The 24,808-nt window shown below is 49.8% G+C and overlaps 1 protein-coding gene across 2 annotated transcripts; it reads left to right on the top strand.

The window, feature by feature from the left end:
* The first annotated feature begins 3,513 nt into the window (after positions 1-3,513).
* St6galnac1 (ST6 N-acetylgalactosaminide alpha-2,6-sialyltransferase 1) lies at positions 3,514-21,079 on the top strand. 2 transcript variants are annotated; one of them, XM_040750096.1, is made up of 9 exons: positions 3,519-4,439; positions 16,302-16,737; positions 17,562-17,730; positions 17,827-17,998; positions 18,179-18,317; positions 18,580-18,683; positions 18,868-18,957; positions 19,045-19,144; positions 19,339-21,079. In XM_040750096.1, exons 1-9 carry the CDS (start codon positions 3,997-3,999, stop codon positions 19,528-19,530), a joined length of 1,845 nt encoding a protein of 614 aa, XP_040606030.1. In that variant the 5' UTR covers positions 3,519-3,996; the 3' UTR covers positions 19,531-21,079. The 2 variants fall into 2 exon arrangements, with proteins under 2 accessions (XP_040606031.1, XP_040606030.1); XM_040750097.1 differs by lacking the exon at positions 18,580-18,683 and having other exon boundaries at positions 3,514-4,439; positions 19,339-19,481.
* The last annotated feature ends 3,729 nt before the right edge of the window (positions 21,080-24,808 follow it).

Here is a 24,808-nt window from a genome sequence, read left to right as displayed (position 1 = left end):
AGGAGGGTGATGGGGGAGGTCCTCCTGTATGCTGTGAATATATGTTTCTCTTATTGGTTGATGAATAAATGCTGATTGGCCAGTAGCCAGGCAGGAAGTATTAGTGGGGTTACCAGACTAGGAGAATTCTTGGAAGAGGGAAGGCAGAGAGAGTGTGTCGCAAGGGAGACACCATGTAGCCACCGAAGGAGTAACATGCCTCGTGGTAATACATAGTTTAATAGAAATGGGTTAATAATTAAGACAGAGCTAGACAATAAGAAGCCTGAGCCATCAGCCAAACAGTTTATAATTAATATAAACCTCAGTGTATTTATTTGGGACTAAATGGCTGCAGGACCAAGCAGGACAGAAACTCCATCTTCAAGAAGGAAGAGGGAAGAACCAGGGGCAGCAGCCAGGAGACCACAGGTACAAAATGGGGGGGGGACCAAAATGGTTGCATTATATAGGAAGCCCATTTCCCTGGGCTGGAAAGTTCAGGATAGGGGCCAGGTATGCCAGGCATACCCTGTAGCAGGTAGCGCTGAGGAATGCTGGGAGAACCTGGCTGTCAGGGGTCTGTCCTGGTTTGAAACTTTTATCACACAAAGGTAATCTTTGGGGGACCCTCAGAAAATTCAGGATTGTGGTCAAGTCCTGACTGGAGTACTCTGTGAGGCTGGATCCGCTCAGCCAGCAGCCGTGAAGCTGTTCTGGATGCAGAATTCTGAGGAGACTGTAACAGGCATTTTGAGATGTTGGATCACCTGGGCTACCCATTCTCACTGGTGTCTGGTCCCCTTGCTCTGAAAACACACAAAGGTAGCATTCATGTATTCATTAATACAAGCATAAACGGTGCTTTGTATACAAGTCAGCCAAAGATGATATTTTTTAATGTGTTTGAGCCGGTAAAATACCCATCATGTGTCTTGTAGTTCTCCTAGGTTTATCTCTTTATGTCCATAGTCAGAATCAGGGCGCCTCCCTTGATCAGACCTGATTTTCTTTAAGTGGAATGAATGCACAGCATCTCGTGTCCTGTAGAAATTAAAGCATAGCTTCTCCCCAAAGAAATACATCTTCTGACTGCCATTTTGAAGTCAAGATATATTTAGAATATTTAGGCTGGTTTAATCTAGCAGCTTTCATAACCCAGTGTCTCTTAGCAGCAAAGAAAACAGTTTTCAAAGACAACACAACAGCACACAGGACTCAGACTCTGTGGGTTTCCCATCTTTATGCGGCTCATGCATTTTTCATTACTCCATCTTTTTTTAAGGGAGTTTCTCCACCCTTTCCTTTTCTCTCCCGAGCCTACGTACATTTTTAAACACACTGTAAACTGTTTAGAGGTTTGTTTGGTTTTTTTTACTTGACTGTCTTTACTGTATTTCTCTATCTTCTTCTAATCACAAACCAGTCGTTAATCTGCTAAGCATCGTGACTAGGGCCAAAGTGGTGGCTTTGGTGGCTGGCTCTGCCGCACTCCTTGTTTCTGAGTGCCAACCTCCATGCAGAGGCACCAGGGGGAGTCACGTAGACTGCCCAACTCGGAAGAGTTTTTGGGTCCACACTGCTCCTGAGTAGTGACCCGCCCACTGCCGATAAACCCCATTTAAGTGTTTGGTAGTAGGGCCTCTTAAAAGAACCGTTTTTTTTGGGGGGGGTGTTTTGTTTTTGTTTTCGTTTTGCTGCTAACACTGAGTCAGGAAGACATCTCTTAAAGGAGCCGTGCCTTTGCTAGCCGCCAGCAAACAGCCCACTGGAGGAAAAGAGCTTACTAAAAAGCTGAGTTTGACCCTGTTCTTATGTGTTTAGGATCCCTTTTTAAATCTTTGTCAGGTTTTCTCTGGAAATTCTTTCCGAATGTTGGACACCATACATATGTAGATGGACTATTGCTGTCCCGACCACCTGTTCCCAAATACCCAGGAGCAACTTTCAAAATAATTGACTGGGGGGGGGCTTATATTAACTGTAAATGCTCAGTCAATGGCTCAGGCTTATTACTAACTAGCTCTTACATTTCAGTCAACCCCTGTCCCTTATCTATGCTCTGCCACATGGCGGTACCATTATTAGCCTGGTGCCTTCATCTCCTGGTCCCTCTGCATCTGGCTGGTGACTCCTCCGACTCCACCTTTATTTTTCTCAGCGTCCTCTGGGTCTGTCTGCCTCTCCTGTACGACCTGCCCGGTTGCCCCGCCTGTCAGCTTCTTATTAACCAATGAGAGTAATACGTATTCACAGTGTACAGAAGGATTATTCCACGGCAGGTACCCATTGTTAGACCCATGGCATAAACCTCAGTTGCCAAACTAAACCAAGCTGTGTTTCGGGGTGCGCCTGGGACCGGCCAGTCAGCTACCTCAGGATTTCTTGAAGTTCCTCCTGGAGGAGATACAAGCCGCTCACAGGGGGAGAGAGTAGGCTGTTGCACATTTTTAGGAAAGACACGATGAAAGGGGAAGGAACAAGGGGACGGCTGTACATCACGTGATTAGGGGTTGCCTGCAGCTTACATCAGATCTCAGAAACAGGAACTTATTCTTCATTACAAACAGAAACCTCGCCTTGCAAGGACTCAACACAGGACAGACAGGAACTTGTTTTCTGTTTTTTTTTTTTTTTTATTTAGGATGAAATACAAGTCAAATGGGAACTTCTCAATTACAAATAGAAACCTTACCCTGCGAGGGCTTAACACAGGACAAACCGGAACTTATTCTTAACTGTTTTAACTGCAAACAGAACCCCTTAGCCTGCAAGTTCTATTTTCCCTGTTTTGGGCTCCCATTAACTTGCCAGGCATATGGCTCCCACTTTGGGCTCCCACCACTGAGTGGCCTACGCTGTCCTGTGAGCCCAGAGATCTGCCCGTCCCGACTCCGAGTTGCCAGAATTAGAAATGTGCACCTCCCTGCCTTGCTCCTTTACCTACATTTTACTTTGTTATGACTACTGGACGTGGGGTGCTCATGTCAGAGGACAGCTGTGTGGAGCTGGTTCCTTCACTCTGCCTTTCCCTGGGTGCCGGGGATCAAAGTCAGGGTTGGATAGCAAGCACCTGCTGAGCCATCTTCCCAACCCCTGGCTCCCCCCCCCCTTGTTTTTTTCATGTGGCTTTTGAGGACTGAACTAACTAATCAGGTCTTCACCCCTGCAAAACAACCACTTTCCCAACTGGGTCATCACCCCAGCCCGAAGGGTGATGACTCGACAGGAAGCTATTCAGAAAGTGCTTACAGAGTCACACAGGGACAGACAGACAGACAGAAAGAAAGAGCACAGTGAGATGGAGACAGAACACAAGGATTCCCTGGAAGGGAGGGGCTCCGTTGTTCTGGTGCTAGGAGCTGCGGTGTGTATTGTGGGATTGAAACCCATTAGCTCTCTTACAAGTCACAGCTTCTTAAGAGCCTGCTAGCACCTCTCTTGTCCCTAGAAGGGTGGAGGAGGTGCTCACTGGTGTGTGATGTGGATGAGGGCCAAGGGCTTTTGGGCAGAAACAGAAGCAGTGAGTTGTGAGCAATGAGCCCGAGCACGCGAACCCTCAGAACTCCACCTTCCAAGCGACCTTTGGCTTGCTGAATGCTTGCGCGGTTCAGCATCCCTGGAAGCAGGAATCTACGATTCTTCTAGGTTTTTCTGGAAGTCTGCACCTGAGGGTATGTCTGTGCACAGGTGTGCAGGAGCCCATGGAAGTCAGAAGGGGGCAGCAGATCCCCTGGAGCCAGAGTTGCAGATGGTTGTGAGCCCCCGTGTGGGTACTGGGTAAGAGCAGCCTGTGCTCTCAAGCCCCGAGCCCTCTCCCCAGCCCCTCTGTTAGCTCCTATTTGTGAAGCCTTCCACGGCCCCTGGATGCAAGCAAGTCTCAAGACATGCCACTTTCGGGTGCTGTACCAGTCACAGTTTCAGAGAAGCTAAGAGAGCGGACCTGCAGTGCTGACTGTGTGGGCTCCCTACAGGGCACCCGAGTGTGCTGGGTGCCACCCACTGCTTCTCTCGCTTATGGATGAGGCCGGGAGAGGAAGTGACCGGATGAGATCGAGGCTGTTTATGACGGATGCGTGGTCTCATATAATTCCCCAGAATTTGGCTTCAGAGACTACAAAGAAAAAAAAAACTTGTTTGAACAGAAGGAGTTTCTCTTCCTTCAATTCATGCCAGCTTAAAGCCAGACTCCACCCCTTCCTCTCCCTCCTCTGCTCTCCCAAGTGGCCAGATGGAAGGAAAGGTCAGCACTCTTATCCCAGATACCTGAACGAGGTATGTGACGTCCACATCCTGAGGCTCGCCCTCGTCAGTCCTGCCTGTAGGAACCAGCCGAGCACCATGAAGACCTGTCGTGGGCGGCTGCATCCCTGGAGTCTAGGTGTCCTGTTTTTGACTGCGTTAGCATTGCTGTTCATTGCGTCCTCCTTTGTGAAGGAGCCTAGCACAAAGCCTTCCAGGTAAGAAGGAGCCTATCCTGTGATTCCCAGACAGACTACCCAGTGGGGAGGCCTGGGGAACTCCGTGCCACCTTGAGGTCCACTTGAGGTGTTAGGGTCAGGAGTCTTTGCGGACGAAGTGCCCCCTGGAAGGAAGGCCAGGGCTGGAACTCAGAAAGGATGCAGATGGAGGTGGTGGTGGCGACCAAGGTGACTGGGGTACCAGGAAGCTTGTGCAAGAAGGCGGGCAGGAGTTGGGAATTCCGTGGACTGAGTCTGCAGAGGGCAGACAAAGCGCCAGGCAAGTTGCCCCCAAGGGCTGGTGAGTAATAGAGCCACTGAAGAAGGACTTGCTCTCACATGCCCTTCTCCTTGACCTGAGGCGAAGACTTAGCCTGTGTATTTCCTGTGTCTCAAGGGCATTCTCACCCTGACAAGTGAGTCAGGAAAATTTAAGACCTTCCACTGGAGAGGGGTGGGGGAGGAAGGGGAGTCGTTGAATCTGTGCCCCAAGCGAATCTTCCACAAGATCTTCTAGAATATTTGCCATGTTTCTAGCTGTGAGACCCTCTTTCCAGAGTCCACATTTGAAAACAATGCATTCAAGCTGGGTGGTGGTGGTGGTGGTGGTGGTGGTGGTGGCGGCGGCGACCTTGAATCCCAGCACTAGGGAGGTAGAGGCAGGTGGATCTCTTGTGAGTTCCAGGACAGCCTGGTCTACAAAGTGAGTTCCAGGACAGCCATGGCTGCTACACAGACAAAATCCTGTCTTTAAAAAAGAAAGAAAGAAAGAAAGAAAGAAAGAAAGAAAGAAAGAAAGAAAGAAAGAAAGAAAGACAGACAGACAGACAGACAGACAGACAGAAAGGAAAAAGAAAACAAAACATGCATTGTCTTCTAGAGACGAGGAAATTACACAGAAGCTGGCCTTGAGAATTGGCTCAGTGAGTGGAGAGCTCCACTGGCAGGGAGGGACAAAGCCCCAGTCTGATTCCCTGGATCAAACTAGGATGATGGCGAATCCTAGGACTTGGGAGGTAGGCGCAGAAGGATCAGGAATTCAAGTTCAGCAACATAGCAAGTTCAAGGTCAGCCTGTGCTGCAGGAGACCCAGTTTAAAAAAGAAAAAAAAATACAGAGAAATGAATCAGGAAGTAAAGGCCTCCCTGACTCTGTTACTGCTTAATACCTGGCCGTGCTCACGCACACCATCCCAGCAGACCCTTCTGCAGTGTACGTAGGCACCAGGCACTGTTCTACACGCTTCCGGTTTCTCACTGCTCGCCAGGAGGAAGGCAGACAGCTAAGGGTAGTCACTCAACTGTACACTGCCCTGCCTGTCACAGAGCTGGGGCTGAAACCCAACCATTTCCATCCCGTAACCTGAGCTTGATGCCTTGCAGGTGATGTAGCTGAGGGTGACTTTGAACTTCTGATCCTCTAGCTTCTCTACCTCCCAAGTGCTGGGATTGCAAGTGTGAGCCACCATGCTCAGGAACACTTCTTACCTGGGAAAGATTTGCCTGTCTTCCCTATGTGGTCATTAGATTGTGATATTGGGAAAGGCTGGTTCAATGCTCTCCTCCAAAACGCAAAACGTCTTCTAAGTCTCCTGCAAATGCTTCCATACCTTTGCTCACTTCAAGAATTTATTTAGAAGATATTTATTTTTATTTATTTATTTATTTATTTTTGGTTTTTCGAGACAGGGTTTCTCTGTGGCTTTGGAGGCTGTCCTGGAACTAGCTCTTGTAGACCAGGCTGGCCTCGAACTCACAGAGATCCACCTGCCTCTGCCGCCTCGAACTCACAGAGATCCACCTGCCTCTGCCTCCCAAGTGCTGGGATTAAAGGCGTGCGCCACCAACGCCCGGCTGAAGATATTTATTTTTGCTGGTGGCATGAAGATGTGTTTGTGTCTGTTGGGACTCTTGTTTGTTTGAGGCAAGGTCTCTCTGTATAGCCCTGGTCTAACTTGCTATGTAGATTAGGCTAGGCTCAGACTCGCAGAGATATGCCTGTCTCTGCTTCCCAAGTACCAGGTTTAGACACCTGTACAACTATGCCCAGCCCTATGTGATTATTTATCTATTTATTTATTTATTTTATTTTTGTCGCTTGATTGCTGTCATAGTGTCAAAGGTCATCCCTAGAATTGCACAGGGAGGTGGAGGTGGTTGGAGAACTCCAATGCTGCTAAGAGAGAAGCTTCTAGTAGGCATGGGCTGCGGGAGCACCACTCCAGGCCCCTGTACCCAGCCAATGCCACAGGCTCCCGAGTTCGTGGGTAAATAGACTGGTGCCCGTTTCTGGTCTAGAGAGTTCTGAAGGCCGAATGTGCATTGTGTAACTACTTTGTCCTGTCTCGAGTCTCCACGGCCCTGGCAACTGTGGATCAGGAGCTTAGCACTTCCTGTGTCAGGGGTCAAGAAGTGGGACTCTTATTCCCCGAAAAGCGTCTGTGGCCAATGATGTTGCTGGGAGCCATGGGAGACAGGAGCCTGGGAAAGACCCTCAGGGGGCCTCACAGCAGAGGCGCCATCCCAGGGAAACTTCAGACATTGACTGTTGAGGCCATGTCAGCAAGAGCTGGGCAGCCAACCAGCTGGCTGAACCTCGGGGCAAGCAGGGACATCTCTGTCCCAAGCCAGGTCGTGGAGTACAAGACCCAAAGAGGCTTTGAAAAGGAAAAGGGGCTAGGGAAGGGTGTGACTGACTGGTAGAGCGAGTGCCTAGCATCTATGAGACCCTGGGTTTGATTCCCAGGACAGAAAAAAGGAGGAGGGGAGGGAATAGATAGATGGATGATTGATAGACAGATAGATAGATAGATACATACATACATAGATACATATATACATAGATGATAGATAGATACATAGATAGATGATAGATAGATAGATAGATATATCATAGATAGATGATAGATAGATCATAGATAGATCATAGATAGGTAGATGATAGATAGATACAGAGATAGATACAGAGATAGATAGATAGATAGATGATAGATAAATAAATAGATAGATACATAGATGATAGATAGATACATAGATAGGTGATAGATGTTACATAGGTAGCTAGATCGAGTATAGACAGACACAGTATCTCACTATGTAACACAAGCTACCCTCAAACCATTGATCCTCCTGCCTCAGCCTCCCAAGTGCTGTGATTATAGGCACTCAAAACTAGAATGAATTTTAAAATCACCTGAAGTGACTGTGACATGAAACATGTTCAATAAACTAAATATAATTAAGTTCCGAATGATTGACAGAGGGAGCAGTTTCTGGGGAGAGAGGTCCCTGAAAAAGTCCAGATGGCCTCGGTTGAAGACTTCAAAAACTGAATGCAGTTTGGTTGAGTGGCCAGTAAACGGCCTGCAGGTAGGGAGGAGTCAACAGAGAAAGGGGGTAACCTAGAACAATCTATAGAGAATGGGGCTAACCTCGAACAACCTATCAGCCTCACTGAATCGGGAGTAGCATCCCCACTATGGAGGGCTTGCCTGGGAAGCAGGGAGGCCCTGGACAAGGGCGGGATCAGAAGACGGTGGCCATGGATATTTGGAGCTGAAAGACTACCTCTTGAGAGCAGGATTTTTGGACCCATCCAGTGTGATAATCAAGGTCAGCGGGGCAAAGGGATTACCTAAGTCGTTAATTCTGGCAATAAGTGTAGGAAGGAGAGTTCAGCCACTGAAGGAGGATCCCGGACAAGAAAGAAGTAAACCTCAAGATATGCTTTGAAGGGGTTGTGGAGGAAGTGCAAAAGGTGGGAGCGTGCGTGCAAAAAATGACCCCAAGTCTTACAGCTTGAGGGGCCACAGTGCCCCTGAGGGGCCGATGGACGGAAGCAGCAAAGTCATCGAAAGACAGCTAGCCACAGGCAAGTGGAGAGGGCCGTGCCTGTGACCCAAGCACTGGGGAGGCTGCAGTTGGAGAGCCTTGGGTGAGGTCAGCCATCGCCACACAGAACCCTGGGGATCTACAGCCAGCCGGCCACGCCTAACTCGGCAAGCTCTCAGCCAAGGAGAGACTCTGTCTCCAATAGGAAAGTAGAGGTTTCCAAGGAAGACGCCAGAGGCTGACCTCAGGTGCCCACCTGCCTGCACACACAAGCGCACATGCGCCAACACACACACACACACACACACACACACACACACACAAGACAGTTTAATAAAGTTCAAAACGATGAAAGAGAGCCATGGAAGTCTTACCTTGCTTTATGGGGGTCAATCGGTGGCAACGCCCTCTCTTATGACACACTGATTCAGAGCTGGAGTCATTCCATCAGGCGCGCCCCAGGGACCTTCTCTGTGTGGCTTTGATCTTTACAACTAACTATATGATTTTTGTTTGTTCATCTTTTCAAAGAAGATTAATATGAGATTCCCTAAAGGTCAAGGCTGGTCGCACCCAACCTGGGGCTGCAAAACATAGGGGATTTTGACCCTCGGTGCCATTCTTACTCCGCCCCTTCCTGGTGAGCTCTCAAGAGATATACAGCCCAACAGAAGGGAGCAAGACATGAGTCTGAAAGTGTGAGGTCTTTGCGTGGTGGTGCTGTTAGTGCTGAAGCAAGCTGGTCCCAGCAAGTATGGGGAGTGCCAGAGGATCATGGAGACAGCAGGGTTCCTGTGATGCCCAGAGGCCACTTCAGCAAGTGGGGGCATTGCAATCTAAGGATGCAACAAGTCAGTGTCCACTCAGGAGCGTGGGACTAGTGGGAGACCCAGTGAACCTGAACCCAAGATCTCTGGGACGTTTTAGTTTTATTCTGTTTGCGTATAAGGCGTGTGCATGGAGCTGGAGCGATGGCTCAGCAGTAAAGCACACTGGCTGCTCTTCCCGAGGACCCAGCTGCAGTTTCCAGCACCCTCACGGTGGCTCATAACCACCTGTAATTCCATGGGCTTCTAGAGAAGTCAATGCCCTCTTCTGGCTTTCCCAGATAGCAGACACACACGCGGTGCACACACATGCAGGATAAAAACACCCAAAAAGAAACGTATCTATTTTTTCTAAATGCGTCGTTTTATTATTTCTAAGTATGTGCATGTTCGTGTGTCTCTGTGCACACATGAGTGAAGGTGCCCGCCCGCAGAGGAGTGGGATTCCCTGGAACTAAAGTTATAGGTGGTTGTGAGCCTCCTAATAGGGGTGTTGGGAAAAACCAAATTGGGTCTTCTGCAAAAGCAGCATGTGCTCTGAGCTGCTGAGCCGTTTCTCTAGCCAAGAAACAGGCAAATTTTCCCTTACCCTCTGATTTCAGAGCTCGGAGCACTGATCCAGCAAGCTGCAGAATTTAATCCCAGGGGGTCACACTTCTCTGCTCCATCCCAGGATGCCATCAAGGACTCCAGGACAGCTGGTGTGTCGCAGGAACAAGCGGCCAACTTTAACAATTTATTCATCTTTATTTTATGTGCATTGGTGTTTTTGCCTACATGTGTGTCTATGTGAGGGTGTCAGATCCTCTGGAATTGGAGTTACAGACAGTTGTGAGCTGCCACGTGGGTGCTGGGAATCAAACCCTGGTCCTCTGGAAGAGCAGCCAGTAGTGCTCTTTTTTTAAAAATATTTTATTTATTTATTATGTATACAATCTTCTGCATGCCAGCAGAGGGCACCAGATCTCATTCAAGGTGGTTGTGAGCCACCATATGGTTGCTGGGAATTGAATTCAGGTCCTCTTGAAGAACAGTCAGTGCTCTTAACCTCTGAGCCATCTCTCCAGCCCCAACAGGTAGCCAGTTTCTAAGCCATTAGTTGGGCTGCTATGGAGACCACCATTTTCCCTGTCTTAGGGCTTCTTCAGACCCACCTAGCTTAGGTGGGAGATCTTCTGACATGGTCTGTGGTCCCGTCTTCCTTGGATCAGCATGTAGCCGTTTCCCCTCAGGGTCTTCTTAGGCCCATGGAGCCCACCTGTAACCTCAGGACACTGGAGGCTGGGGCTCCCCAGAGCAAGCTGGCTGCACGCTGTGTTAGTAAGGGTGTGTTGAGGTGAGGGGCTGCCTCGATACAGAAGGTGGAGAGCAGCTGAGGAAGACACTCTGTGTGGGCCCCGGGCCGCCACGTACATGCACGAGTGCACACATTTGCACACACACATTCTGGCACCACAACCAGAAGGCAGCTAATTGAATGCCTCTTGTTGACTGCCTTGTAAAGTCCTTGCAATAGTGTCAAGAGACATGTTAAAAAAAAACCATTTTGCATGTGTTCAAGTGTGCTGTGGTCCACATAGGGAGGTAAGGGGACGGCTTGCAGGACTTGGTTATTGGCTATCATGTGGGTCTCAGGGATCAAACTCAGGCTGTCAGGCTGTGTGGTAAGTGCTTATACCAGCCTGCCAGCCCAAGTTAGTGGTTTAAGGTGGGATGGCTTCAATATATTGCTTGTTTGTTTTAAATAGGATCTGAACATATAGCTGGCCTGGAAGTCACTACATAGCCCAGGCTGGCCTGGAACTCCCCTACGGGCAGGGCGGGGCAGGGCTGAAGCGTGCAGGGCGGGGCTGAGCCAGGGTCATTTGGGGTTTCTCTACCCAGTGTGCACCACTGTCCACTTAACCAAGAATTTTCTCAGATTCAAGATCAACCAGTAAAACAAGTTGAAACTAGGTAAGAGACAACATTACTGGAGCTAGGGTCAGAGCCTGGGTCCTGTCATCCCTAAAAAGTCACCACCACTTGTTCTCAATAGACACAAAAAGAAGAAGAAGAAGAAGAAGAAGAAGAAGAAGAAGAAGAAGAAGAAGAAGAAGAAGAAGAAGAAGAATTAATAATAAACCGAACGCAGTGGTGCACACATTTCATACATTTAGTCCCAACGCTTGGGAGGCAGATGCAGGCAGATCTCTAAGTTCAAGGCCTTCCTGAGCCACAGAGTGACTTCCAGGCCAGCTAAAGCAACAGAGTGAGACCTTGTCTCAAAAAAAAAAAAACTGAAACAAAACAAAAAAGTAATAGTGAAAAGCAGAAAAAAGAGTCTTTCTGTGAGGACCACCTTGGGAAAGGAGACAAAGTTCCGGTGATCCCCAAGTCCACCTCCAGGGCCAGACGCGGGTGTAGAGATGAGCAGCAGACATCAGATGTCTTCCTTAATCATTCCTTACTTGGTTTTTTGAGATAGGGTCTCTCCTGAACCTAGCGCTAGCCAGCTGGCCCCACTGCATGAGCCGTGAGCACTTCCTAATGAGACCACTCAGTGTGTGCGCCCAAGGAGGAAAGCCCTTGGCTAAGCAATGAGGGCCTCGGTGCAACCGGGAATCCCCCAGTCTCTGCCCCTCAGGACAGCAAGCTCTTTGGAAGTGCTGAGCTTTGAACTTGGGTCTTCCTGTTTTAGCAGCAAGCATGCCACCAAGTGAACTGTCTCCCCCAATCCCAATATTTTTATTTTGGAGTGCAATATCTTGTATCTCTATCTCCCGTGTAGATCAGAATTATGTAATCAACTTGCTTCTGCCTAGCAACTGTCTGCAAGCACTCTCTGTCCCTCTAAGTTAGAGGCTTTATAGAAAAGTGCTCCTCTCAACCCGACCCCGCCCATGTACAAGGTCCCTTGGAGTCTGAACACACAGAGCATCACATGAAGACTTCTCAAACCTTCACTGAACTCTGAACATGAGAATAAGGGAACACCTGTAAATATACTCAACATAGGCACACCTATAGTCATTATAGGCACGTTTAATTATAGAGCATTAAATGAAACTAGATCACATAATTTTGCCACTACCTGGGTCATTGCTTCCACTTCCTATAAAATTTAAACAAGTCACCAAGTAACCAGAACGTCCCTCAGAGTCACTGTGCTACCCTCACCTTTAGACAGATTCCAAAGAGTGGCTCTTTATCTTCCCATACAGCTGTGAGCCGTTTAATAGAGAAGGCTCACTCCCTTGGGCTGGAGATATGGCTCAGTTGGTAGGCTTGCCCAGCAGGCCTAAAGCCATGAGTTTGATGCCCAGCACTGCACAAACTGGGCATAGTGGTCCATGCCTGTAACCCCAGCATTAGGGGGGTGGAGGCAGCATGGTCAGAAGTTTAAAGTCATCCTTGGAGACACAGTGATTTTTGAGGTCAGCCTGGGGCACACGAAATCTTACTTTTTAAAAAAAGTGTGTGTGAAAGTAAATACATACACGTGTATGTATCTGTATAAGCATGCACGCCAGAGAGACTCATCAGTTAAGATTGAGTACTGGTCTTGTCAGAGGACCTGGGTTTGATTTCTAGCACTCAAAACGAGCTCTGTGGGTACCTGAATTCTTGTGTACATACCCACACACAGACATAACATCGTTTAAAAATAAAAGTAGCTGGGTGGTGGTCATGGAAGGCAGAGGCAGGAGGATCTCTGTGAGTTTGAGGCCAACCTAGTCTACAGAGTGAGTTCCAGGACAGCCTCCAAAGCTACAAAGAAACCATGTCTTGAAAATCCAAAACAGAGAGAGGGAGAGAGGGGGGAGGGAGAGGGAGAGGAAGGGAGGGAGGGGGAGAGGGAGGGAGAGAGAGAGGGAGAGAGAGGGGGGAGAGGGGAGAGAGAAAGAGAGAGAGAGGAGAGAGAGAGAGAGAGAGAGAGAGAGAGAGAGAGAGAGAGAGAGAGAGAGAGAGAGAGAGAGAGAGAGAGAGAGAGAGAGAGAGAGAGAGAGAGAGAGAGAGAAGTCTTTGTTCAGTTTCAAGGTCAAGACAAGCCCTCCCTGGAAAATTAGAACAAGTCACTTTTTCCCCCTAGTTTAGGAAATTAAGAGATACAATGTAACTAAGAAGCTGCCCGCCCCCCAGTTGAGGAGTGAAGGCAGGACCAGAAGGAAAAGTTAGCACAGACTGCATTTCTTCAGAGCCAGAGTATCTACCTCTGACAGCAACGATCCCCTACTGCCCAGCCCTGACATCTGGCCTTACTCGGATCTGCAGTCTATGTGTGTATGTGTATCAGTGTACCCTGCACAGAACAGACATTTAGTGAGCAGCAAGTGAGTGACATCTTCTTTCCTGTGCCCTCTGTGGCAATGCTACGAAAACATCTCATATCTAAGAGAATGGAACTTTCCCCGGAACTCACAGCCAGAGTTAATATCACACCTTGAGATCACATAAGACTTAAGACTGTCTAGTCAACTGTATATTCAGTTTGTTTAACCCACCTTTTTATATAGCAATATAACAATTATGTAACAGGATAACAAGGTTACGTGTCTCCAGTTTCTCATAAGACCAACTTTTACAACCTGAGCATAGCTATAACCCTAAATTATGTGCTCCTGGATATCACTGACCCAGAGAACAATTCATGCATATCATTTCCTGAATGCAATAAAAATAGAGGTTGGAAGCAATCATAAAATGTTGAACACATCATTTGGATATTGCTTGATAAACAATGACATTTGTGACTCTGGAAGTTGGGTCTGTTGGAGCCACTGAGTCCCTTGTAAAACTGCTGAAGATTTCTGTAGAGTATCCCATTCCTTCCCTGTGTGGTGACTTCTGTGCCTTTCCATGAAGACAGCAAAGCCCTTTGTCAGGGACAGACACACTGAAGGACTCGGAACTAAGGGCAGATTCACAAGGCAGCCTTCAGGCAGGCACAGATTGAGGCTCAAGCAACAGATGCATAGGACAGAAGACACAGGAGAGTGAAGTAGAGAATTCAAATCTTAATCCCATCACTCGGGAGGCAGAGGCAGGCGGGTCTCTGTGAGTTCGGGGCCAGGCTGGTCTACAGAGCGAGTTCCAGGGCAGTTTCCAAAGCTACAAGGAGAGACCCTGTCTCCAAACAAAAAACAAAAAACAAATTAACTGCTCTTCTGTTCATAGCTCACATGCTTTTGTTCAAGTCCATTTCCTTGCCAGATCTAGTGGCATGGCTGTAATACCAGCACTTGAGAGATGAGATCAGGAGAATGAGGAATAGAAGGCTGCCCTCTGCTGAGTAGTGAGCTAGAAGCCAGCCTGGGTTGTGTGGCTCCCTGTCTCAAATAAAAGAATACAACATGAGTGTGAGAGAGAGGGAAGGAACTAATACTTGTTAAATATACATTTAAATTTTTATTACTATATATATAATACATGCATACACACACACACACACAGTGTTTGGGTTGTTTTTTGTTTTTTGTTTTGTTTTGTTTTGTGTTTTGAGACAGGTTTCTCTCTGTTTAACAGCCCTGGCTGCCCTGGAACTCGTAAGTCAGTGCTTTCACCTGCCAAGCCTCTTGCCCGCCCTCCCCCGACCCCCATGTTTTCGGTTTGCACTAGATACCCCTGCACTGTGTTGGCAGGTAACGCCAGCAGGCTTTGCTCAGATGGCCAAAGCCGTGGTCCACACGTTCCTTCTTTTCCCCTTCACACAGCCTCAGTAAGTCTCCCGCATACAGCCGAGAGGGCGAAGGTGGGGTTTTAAATGAGTCCGCCAGACCCAAGATAAATCATAAACAGGTGTTTACGAGGGAAGGACTTACACAGGTAAAGGTAAATAACCACCGTGGTCTTCCTGCTCCGGAAGATGCAGTCTCTGCTCTCCCGGTGGTGCTCTCCGGAACCCGAGAGCTCTGGACAGCTCCTCCCCTACCTTAATGGGTCAAGTCTGCACCCGAAACCACGCCCAAAGGGTGTGGCCACTACTACAAGTTCACTGGCAAGGCAAGATGCCACTACAAGAAAGAGAGATAGGAACAGACAGGGCTTGAGACACAAGATGAACAGGAGGCTGGGATAGAACAGGAACTGAGAACATGGGACTCCACCTGGGTCATGGCCAGACTAGGTACAGAGAGGATGTTTTCCCCACGTGCCCAGGATCCCCTGGAAACCCTCTATAACATAATTGTCTACAAGTCTAGTCAGGGAAACACAAAACAGGTAGGGACTCACAGGACACCTGATGCCAGCCACACAGTGGAACGATGCTGTCTTAGTCACTGTCCTATTACTGTGAAGAGAACCATCACCAAGGCAACGCTTATAAAGAAAACATCTAAGTGGGGCTTGCCTACAGCTTCAGAGGGCTAATCCTTCATCATCATGGAAGGGAGTGTGATGACAGGCAGGCAGGCAGTTGGGGTGCTAAGAGCTTTTACATCCTAACCTGCAGGCAGACAGAGAGAGAGACAGAGAGACAGAGAGGAGAGACTGGGCTTGCCTTGGGCTCTTGAAACTTCTAAACCCCCCCCAATGACACACCTCCTCCAACAAAGCCACACCTCCTCATCCTTCCCAAACAGTTCCACCAACGTAAGAACCTATGCGGGAGCCGGGCGGTGGTGGTGCACACCTTTAATCCCAGCACTCGGGAGGCAGAGGCAGGTGGATCTCTGTGAGTTCAAGGCCGGGCTGGACAAAACAATACAGAGAAACCCTGTCTCGTAAAACCAAAAAAAAAAAAAAAAAGAACCTATGGGGGCCATTCTCATGCAAACCATCACAGATGATTTCAACAGACTTACATAAAAGTAGAAAAACAGGGGCTGGGAGAGGGCTCAAATGGTCAAGTGATTGCCGTACAAGTGTGAGGATCTGAGTTCAGATCCCAGCACCACAGGCACCAGCCTGTAATCCTAGAGGAACCCTGGGGTTTGGTTGGTGCCCCAATCTATCTGCATAGTGCTTATCAGGTTCAGTGAGAAACTCTGCCTCAGATAATAAGGTGCAGCAATAAAGGAAGACAGCTCTGGGGTTACAGGTGCATGTGTGGCTGTATTTATTGCTGTGGTTTTGTTTTAACATGGGTGCTGAGGATGCAAACTCTGCTGCTCATGCTCACACAGTAGGCACACTTGCTCACTGAGCCATCTCCCTGCCTGCTAGTGATGGCTCTGGCCTGTTTGCATAACATCCAACCTTCACCAAGAGTTATCTGCGTCCAGGTATCAGTTTATAAGGGAGAACAAAGAAGAAACGTTTCAGGAGATGCTAGAAAAGGCCACGCTCCACAGACCCGTCACAGAGCTGCCATCGAGAGTTCAAATCAAGGACGAGACTGCTGACAGGAACACCGAGGCAGCCCGAGGAGAGGGGAAGGAGAAGAGAAAGGTGGAGCCTGTGGCAGAGACGCTTGTTCCAGGAAGTCGGGGAAGAGCGTTGACAGCCACAGGAACACTGTTAACACGGCTGGAAAAAAAAGTGACCGGCAGAGGAGCTGTTCCAGCGGAGGAGAAGGTGGCCCAGGTCAAGCCATCCCCCGCCTCTTCCCTTCACCCCACCACACAAAGAAGGCAAAGGCTGAAGGCCTCCAACTTCAAGTCCGAGCCTCACTGGGATTTTGAGGAAGACTACAGCTTGGATGTGGGGGGCCTGCGGACGGTGAGTTGGGATCTCCTCATTCCCCCATCTCCCACATCCCGCCTCCACCCCAAGCAGCCCCTTCCCCTAGACCCAGCTTTCAGTTTACCTTGACCCACCCTGTGTTTGGCCAACACTACGATTGGCGAATCCTTCCTTCCCGTGACAGCCAAAATCAGGGAGGAGAAGGCAGGTGCAGAGTCAAGGTCTGGACAACTCAGAAAGGCGTGGGTGGGAAGGGTTTGCCTTGGGACCACTGAAGAAGGCCTGGGACAGATCAGCAGCCTGCGGGGACAGAGCGTGGCCAGTTCTGGGGTGTGGGACACGAGTCCTTATTCTATGGCCCTGGGACTGAAGGACAAGATGATGGCCTCCTGCCCAGCCGCTGCCCTCCCAGGAACATCGCCGTCCCTGGGAAGCCCACTCTAGAACCCCTGCTCTCCTCCAGGCTCAAGAAAACTTGCCAACAATCAACCCCACACCACCTCCCTAAACTCTCTCACCCCTGCCCGGGAGGGCAATATAGAAACCCTGTTTGTGGATATACGTAGAACAAGATCACAGTCCCAACATACAGTGGCCGTAGCGTGTGACCTTCAGACCTGCAAGGGTGTAGCTGCCCAGGAGGTTTCTGGGGCCAAGGTAGGCCAGCCATGCAGAGTAAGGCAGCCAGGCATGGGGTCCAGAATGAAATGTGGAGTAGGGGCGGGAACTTTCAAGCTGTGATGGTGCCCAGCCAGCCTCTGGCTGATGGTGCCTAGCCTGCCTCTGGCTGATGGTGCCCAGCCTCTGGCTGATGACTCTCCCGGGTCCCTCCCTTGCCTGACCTGTCCTCCCACACATAGACCTGTCCTGACTCTCTGAAGATCAGGGCCTCCAAGTCACCGTGGCTGAAGAATATCTTTCTGCCCAACCTCACTCTCTTCCTGGACTCTGCACACTTCACCCAGAGCGAGTGGGACCGCCTGGAGCACTTTGCACCGCCCTTTGGCTTCATGGAGCTCAATCAGTCCCGTGAGTCCTGGCTTCGGGGTCAAAGGGTGGCCGGCTGCCTTCCTGTGTGGGATCCGCCCCATCCAGGACTCTGAATGGAGCCCTGCTCTGTTCCAGTGGTACAGAAGGTCGTGACCCGCATCCGTCCTGTACCCCAGCAGCAGGTGCTCCTGGCCAGCCTCCCCTCGGGGAGCTCCAGGTGCATCACCTGTGCCGTGGTGGGCAACGGGGGCATCCTGAATGACTCCCATGTGGGCCAGGAGATAGACAACCACGACTACGTCTTCCGGTATGTTCTCCGCCTCCAGCCCTTTGCCCGTGGATATATAAGGACCACTACGGGAGACCTGACGAGCGTCCCCGTGGTGCGCGTCCGCAGCTCGGCCTCCCCTGCGCCCGTCTTCTCCCCGCCCACCTCCACAGTTTCCTCTCCTCCATTCACAACGTCTACTGTGATCTCCCTGTGCAGGCTGAGCGGAGCCATCACTAAAGGATACGAGCAGGATGTGGGGACGCGGACCTCCTTCTACGGCTTCACCGCCTTCTCCGTAGTCCAGTCGATCCTCACTCTGGGTGGCCGAGGTTTCCAGCACGTGCCTCTGGGGAAGGTGAGAAGACAGGAATGGGTGTGGCCACACGGCCCGTGGATCGGGGAGTCACACAGGAGAGAGAACGAGCGAGCGAGCGCCTTGTGTGTGGATGGAGCCTGCACCGTCGCGTGCTCCACCCGTAAGAGGGAAGGCGCAGTGAGCGCAGCCACTCAGGCCATGGCGGAGCCAGGCCACAGTCTGGAACCCGAGCCGGGCCACCCGCCCGGCCCACAGTCCTCAAGACTGTCCTCCTGAACCACCTGCTGTCCTTGGTCTTCAGGATGTCCGATATCTACACTTCCTGGAAGGCACCCGGGACTACGAGTGGCTAGAAGCGATGTTTTTAAATCAGACCATGGCAAAAACCAAACTTTCCTGGTTCAGGTACCACTTCCCTCTTGCCCCGCAAAAAGCAGGTCAGACTGAGAAGTGAGTGGCTGACTTCAAAAAGACTTAGGCAGACGTGCCACCCGGAGATGGGGGGATAGCAGTCACGCCATGACCCTGACTTGACCCCCCAACAGGCCAGGTAAGAGAACAGGTCCTCAGTGGTCCATCCCTGAAACAGGCACAGGCCCCAGGACGTTTTCCGGGACGCCTTGGACTTAGACAGATACTTGCTGCTGCACCCAGACTTCATCCGTTACATGAAGAACAGGTGAGAGCCGAAAGCCCGCGGAGGGGCTGTGTCTCCTCTCATCCTTGCCGTGTCCTGATGGTTGGGGGACCGGGGTATTTTGAACAGGTTTCTGAGGTCGAAGACCCTAGACACTACCCACTGGAGAATATACCGGCCCACCACCGGTGCCCTCCTGCTGCTCACTGCCCTTCACCTGTGTGACAAGGTAAGGTCGCAGAGTGCGGCTCCGAGGGTGGCTGCAACTATCTGATGGGAACGGAGAAAAGGGGCCGTGGGCACGCGCACGCATGCGCACCCAAGGGACCTGCATCCAGACCCATCCCTAGGGCAAAGGGGGTCTCATGAGGGGACCCCCAGGACAGCCAGTGCAACCCAGCTCCTCCTCCAATCTCCATACAGGTTAGTGCCTATGGCTTCATCACCCACGGCCACGAGCGCTTCTCTGACCACTACTATGATAAAGTGTGGAAACGGCTGGTCTTTTACATAAACCACGACTTCAAGCTCGAGAGAACAGTCTGGAAGCGGCTGCACGATGAAGGCATCATCCGGCTGTACCAGCGTCCAGAAAACCCGAAGGAGAAGAGCTGACCAACCAGGTTCAGGAGCCTCCTGGGTCACACATGGCACAGGGCGTAAGGATTCCTCAGATGTCCCCAGCCATCTCCCAGGACTCGAACCCGCTCCAAGCCCTTCCAGAGTCCCAAGGACGGCTGTGAGACCGAGGCTTTGGAGTTCCCTGGGAAGTCACTGCAGGCTCTGGGAGTCTTTTGTTCAAACCCCACGCTTCGAATTTGAGCCAAGCCATGAACCATTCAGTTCATGTTACCTTACTTTTCAAACTCTGTCTTCGGGATTTTGGACTCTGAGACCTAAAAGGACACTAAAGAACAGATTGAGGCGACTGGTACTGCGTGGAAGAGAAACAAAACAAAACAGAACCCAGCAACCAAACAAACAAACAAACAAGAAAAAAAACCCACCAATAACAAAACCTTGTTTAGATTTAGACTTAATGCCTAAAGCGGTACCAAAGGATTTGGGATTTGCTCCGATAGTGCAGTGGCGGCTCAGGCCGACAGGGGGCGGCAGCTGAGCTCCCGAGCGCTGATTGCCTCTCCTTGTGGCGGGAAGGGGTTTCAAATGGCAAGCCATGAGTCTGGTGAAATTTGGGATGGACCGAGCTGATGTCCCCGATTTGGAGTAATTGGCCCAGGGCAGCACTTCTGCAGAGTGGAGCTGCTCCAAAGCACAATCGGGCGCAGGGCTGAGCAGGACGAAGTTGCCAAGGTCAACGCAAGCTGCCAGGGCAGGACGAGCAGGTGTGCCCCGAAGCGGCCTCCAGGGAGACTGGCTGAAAAGTGCATCTGCCCGGCGTCGCCCCTTCCTTTCCCTGTGTCCTGTTTTGAACACCTCTGGGACTGGAGAGTGGCTTCTCTGGTCTGGAGAGTGACAGTTGCGGGTCCCTGCTGCCGTATCGCCACAGCTTTGCAAGCGTGGCCAGGGCACTCAGTCGGAGCAGAAGAGAAAACAACAGGGCTGCAGTCCTTACCAAGTCCTTACCACGTCCAAGTCGGCCCCAAGTCAACTCAGCCTAACTGAGCCTCCGCTCTGCCTACCTCATACAATGTACAGCTAACCCACCCTGGAGGGAGCAGGCAATAGAACTGGAAAAGAGGGGTTTGCTGATGCAAGCTTGCCTAGTAGCCCCAATCCAACACTGAGAGGAAACAAAGTTTAATAATAATAATAATAATAATAATAAATAATGATGAGGGCTACAGAGATGGCCAAGGGTTAAGAGCACACACTGCTCTTCCAGAGGACCTGAGTTTGGATCCCAGTCAGACAGCCCGACAGCCTATAACTCCAGCCCCAATGAACCTACTGCTGTCTTCTGTACTCAACCACACAAGGACGCACGCAGACACACAATTAAAGAAATAAACCTTGGGCTGGAGCGATGGCTCCAGAGAGTAAGAGCACTGGCTGCTCTTCCAGATGTTCAATTCCCAGCAGCTACAAGGAGGCTCACAGCCATCTGTAGTGAGAGCTGACGCCCTCTTCCGGTGTGCAGGCACACAATCAGGCGGAATGCTGTAAATAATTCTTTTAAGAAATAAAAATGAGCCTTATGTCATACCTGGAGCTGTTAGCAGCGTAAGACCTTGAAGCAACGCGCATAGGTGGTGTGGCGGCGGCGCCCGCTGCGTATTATATTTGTAGAAAAAAAGGTGCTGTGCCAACTGGTTATGTGTCACCTTGACACAAGCCAGAGTCATCAGAACAGAGGGAGCATCGACTGAGAAAACACTAAGATAGGGCTGCAGGCAAATCTATAGGTCACTTTCTTAATTAGTGATTGAGAGGTGTGGGACCAGCCCATTGTGGGTGGGGCCATCCCTGGGCTGGCAGTCCTGGGTTCTAGAAGAAAGCAGGTTGAGCAAGCCATGGGGAGAAGCCTGTAACCGTCACCCTCCACGCTCTCTGCATCAGCTCCTGCCTGAAGGTTCCTGTCTTGCTTGAACTCCTGTCCTGACTTCTTCAGTACTGAACACTGATGTGGTAGCCTGAGACAAATAAACCCTCCCCTCCCCAAGCTGCCTCTGTCCATGGGCCCTCGCCACAGCAGCAGTAGCCCTGCCTGAGACAGTGAGATCCAGAGGCTGGAGAGAAGGCTCAGCCCTTAAGAGCACTGGCTGCTCCTCCAGAGGTCCTGGGTTTCATTCTCAGTACACACACGATAGTTTACAGACACTGTTACTCTGTTCCAGTGGATGCAATGCTCACTTCCGGCTTCCTGTCAAGTAGGGAGATGTTGTCTGTTCTTGGAAAAGTCGACTCCATACAATACATTTATCAGTACCCCCCCCCCCCGCATACACGCTAATTTATACAGAGTGTGATTCCAATACAAAGGGCAAAATAGGTTTGTCTAGATTGAAAATTGTCACTAAACTGACCGTAGATGAAACAGCAGGTAAGAAGACCCAGGAATCCAGAACTGAAAGCCATCAGATGGGCCCAATTCTACCAGCTACCAAGGCACACTGTAACAGCTTTGTCATTAAAACAATGTGATCCTAAGCCATGAGTTGACAGAAGGACCGGGGACCCTAAGCCCAGAGAGACCCAGGTAGCTATGGAAATCACCCTGCTTCCTTGGGACCGAGGCAGAAGCAGGCAAGTCTGAGGCCATCCTGGTCTATATAGCAGGCTACAGGCCAGCCAGAGCTACACAGTGAGAGCCTGTCTTAATCAACAGAGGTTAAACACAGACAGGGTGAATGTAAGGAATGAAGTTGCAAGTCTGTAATCCCAACAGTTGGGAGACTGAAGCAGGAGTTTGTGAGTTTGAGACCAGCCTGAGCTACAGAGCAAAACTATGTCTCAAAGTAAATCAATCAATCTGTAAACAAATAGATAAACTTGTGCAAAGAAGCACGGACAGGGGAATCTTTAAAATATTACGTAAAGATGGTGGCGGCACACACCTTAAGCACTCGGGAGGCAGAGACAGGTGGATCTCTGTGAGTTCGAGGCCAGCATGAACTACAGTGCCAGTTCCAGGACAGCCAGGGCTACACAGAGAAACCCTCTCTTGAGAAAACAAAGCAACACTACATCAGGGGTTGGAAAGATAGTTATTGGTTAAATGTAGGGAGAGGTCTTACTAGCTACCTGTGCCTGTTTGGACGCGGTCACAGGTGCGTATGGGGCGTGTGAGATTTAGGCCTGAGGAGAGAGAGGTGAGCTCTCTCTCAGGGTTCCGGTCAGGTCTCAGAGAGCAGTGGAGACTGGATGCTTGGAGCACTGACCCTGGGTTATCGGTCTCTCGGGTAAGTGATTTCTCCCCAATATAAATAACCTACGACATCCCTATCCCATGTATGGGCATCTTCATCTTCAGGTTAAGAGTACTTGCTGTTTTAGCAGAGGACCGAAGTTTGGGTCTTAGCACCCATGCTGAGCATCTCACAACTGCCTGTAACTCCAGCGTCAGAGGATCCAGTGCCCTCTTTTGCCCTTTGAGGGAACTGCACACACATGGTGTACATACAAACAGACATAAATAAAACTAAACAATTTTTTTCAAGTCAGGATTTCTCTGTATTGCTTTGGAGGCTGTCCTGGCATTGGCTCTGTAGATCAGGCTGGCCTTGAACTCACAGAGATCCGCCTGCCTCTGCCTCCTGAGTGCTGGGACTAAAGGCGTGCAACACCACCGCTGGTTGTTTTTAAGGTCTTTTATCTGTGAGACTAAGAACCTGCAAAAAGGTCCCTGTATTCCCTAGTAAACGACAACATTGGGTGGAGATGTCATCACGAATTGTGTTTTTTAGAGGACAGAGAACTCTATGTGGTTTTTCAAGACAGGGTTTCTCTGTTCTTACCCTGGCTCTCCTGGAGACATGTCTCAAAACAATTATGTGTGTGTGTGTGTGTGTGTGTGTTCATATGTGTTTGTCCATGTGTGTGTGTATTCATGCAAGTATATGTCGGTGTACATGTATATTCATGTGTGTGCATTCATGCATGTGTGTGCATGTATTAAAATGTATTCACACATATATATTCATGTGTGATATTGATATGTGTGCATGTACTCATGTGTGATATTAATATATTTGTATGTACATATGTAGGTATTCATATGTGTGTGTGTACTCGTGCGTATTCATATGTGTGTATGTACTCAGGTGTGTCTGTGTATTCACATGTGCGTGTGTATATATGAATTTGCCATGATTCTATCTGGATCTGTCAAGCAGGGGAGGGAAGGCGGGGCTGGGCCGAGTAAGGAGCCAACAGGAGATTCCTCCCTTTAATACAGTGCCTCGTGTGGTGGTGACCCCCAACCACACGTTATTTTTGTTGCTGCTTCGTAACTGTCTTTGTTACTGTTATGACCTGTAATATAAATATTTTTGGAGATAGAGGTTTGTCAAAGGGGTTGTGACCCACGGTTGAGAACCACAGGCCTGAGAGAACCCAGGCTGTTGAGGGTGGCTGAGTGGAGCCGTGTCTCTGTCAACTACCGCAGACAAACTAGCAGTCTCTGGAAATTCGTTAAAGCATCGAAAAGATTCTGCACTGCACAAAAAGCTCCCCTGCACCCTGGACACAAAGCTGATGAGGTTCATTGTGCTGACGGGTGTCAATTCTGAACTGTGTCGGAGGTAGTTAGCCAAGCATGTCCGTGTCCCAGTGCTAGCATGACATAAAACAGGAATCAAAGATGGCACAAGACTTAAAGTCCTACTGGACTTGTTTCTGCCCTCCCGTCTTGTCCTCTGAAGATTAAATCCCATGTGTTTGAGTTGTCTGAGTAGGCAATTTAAGCCAATGTCAAAATAGCAATTTGTCAGTAGGGGATGGATCCTTTAAAAAGATTGGTGGGTTTTTAAAAATGCTTTTGATTCCCCCCAGTGTGTGTGTGTGTGTGTGTGTGTGTGTGTGTGTGTGTGTGACGGTGCCTGTGTGGAGGTCAAAGGAAAACCTGAGGGAGTCTCTTCTCCTAAGGTGTAGGTCCTAGGAAGGTGAGAGCCGCAACCCTCTGAGCCGTGTGTGCAGCAATTTAGTCCTTCTAAAATCAAAATCAAAAACTGAGGAAGACGTGGAGGAGGAGGAGGGAGGAGAGGGAGGAGGAGATGAGGGAGGAGGAGAGGGAGGAGGGAGGAGAGCAACCCAGAAGTTACTCTAAAGGAGCCTCTGCCACCAAAACCAAATGACCTGAGAACAAGGGGTGAATTTCCTTCCTTCCTTCTTTCTTTCTTTCTTTTAAAAGACTTATTTATTATGTATACAGTGTTCTGCTTGCATGTAAGCCTGCAGGCCAGAAGAGGGCACCAGATCTCATTACAGATGG

This window comes from Mesocricetus auratus, unplaced genomic scaffold (genome assembly GCF_017639785.1).
Source record: "Mesocricetus auratus isolate SY011 unplaced genomic scaffold, BCM_Maur_2.0 Super-Scaffold_100007, whole genome shotgun sequence".
Classification (NCBI taxonomy): domain Eukaryota; kingdom Metazoa; phylum Chordata; class Mammalia; order Rodentia; family Cricetidae; genus Mesocricetus; species Mesocricetus auratus.
Note: the sequence above shows the minus strand (reverse complement) of the source record. Positions and strands in the feature narration are given on the sequence as shown.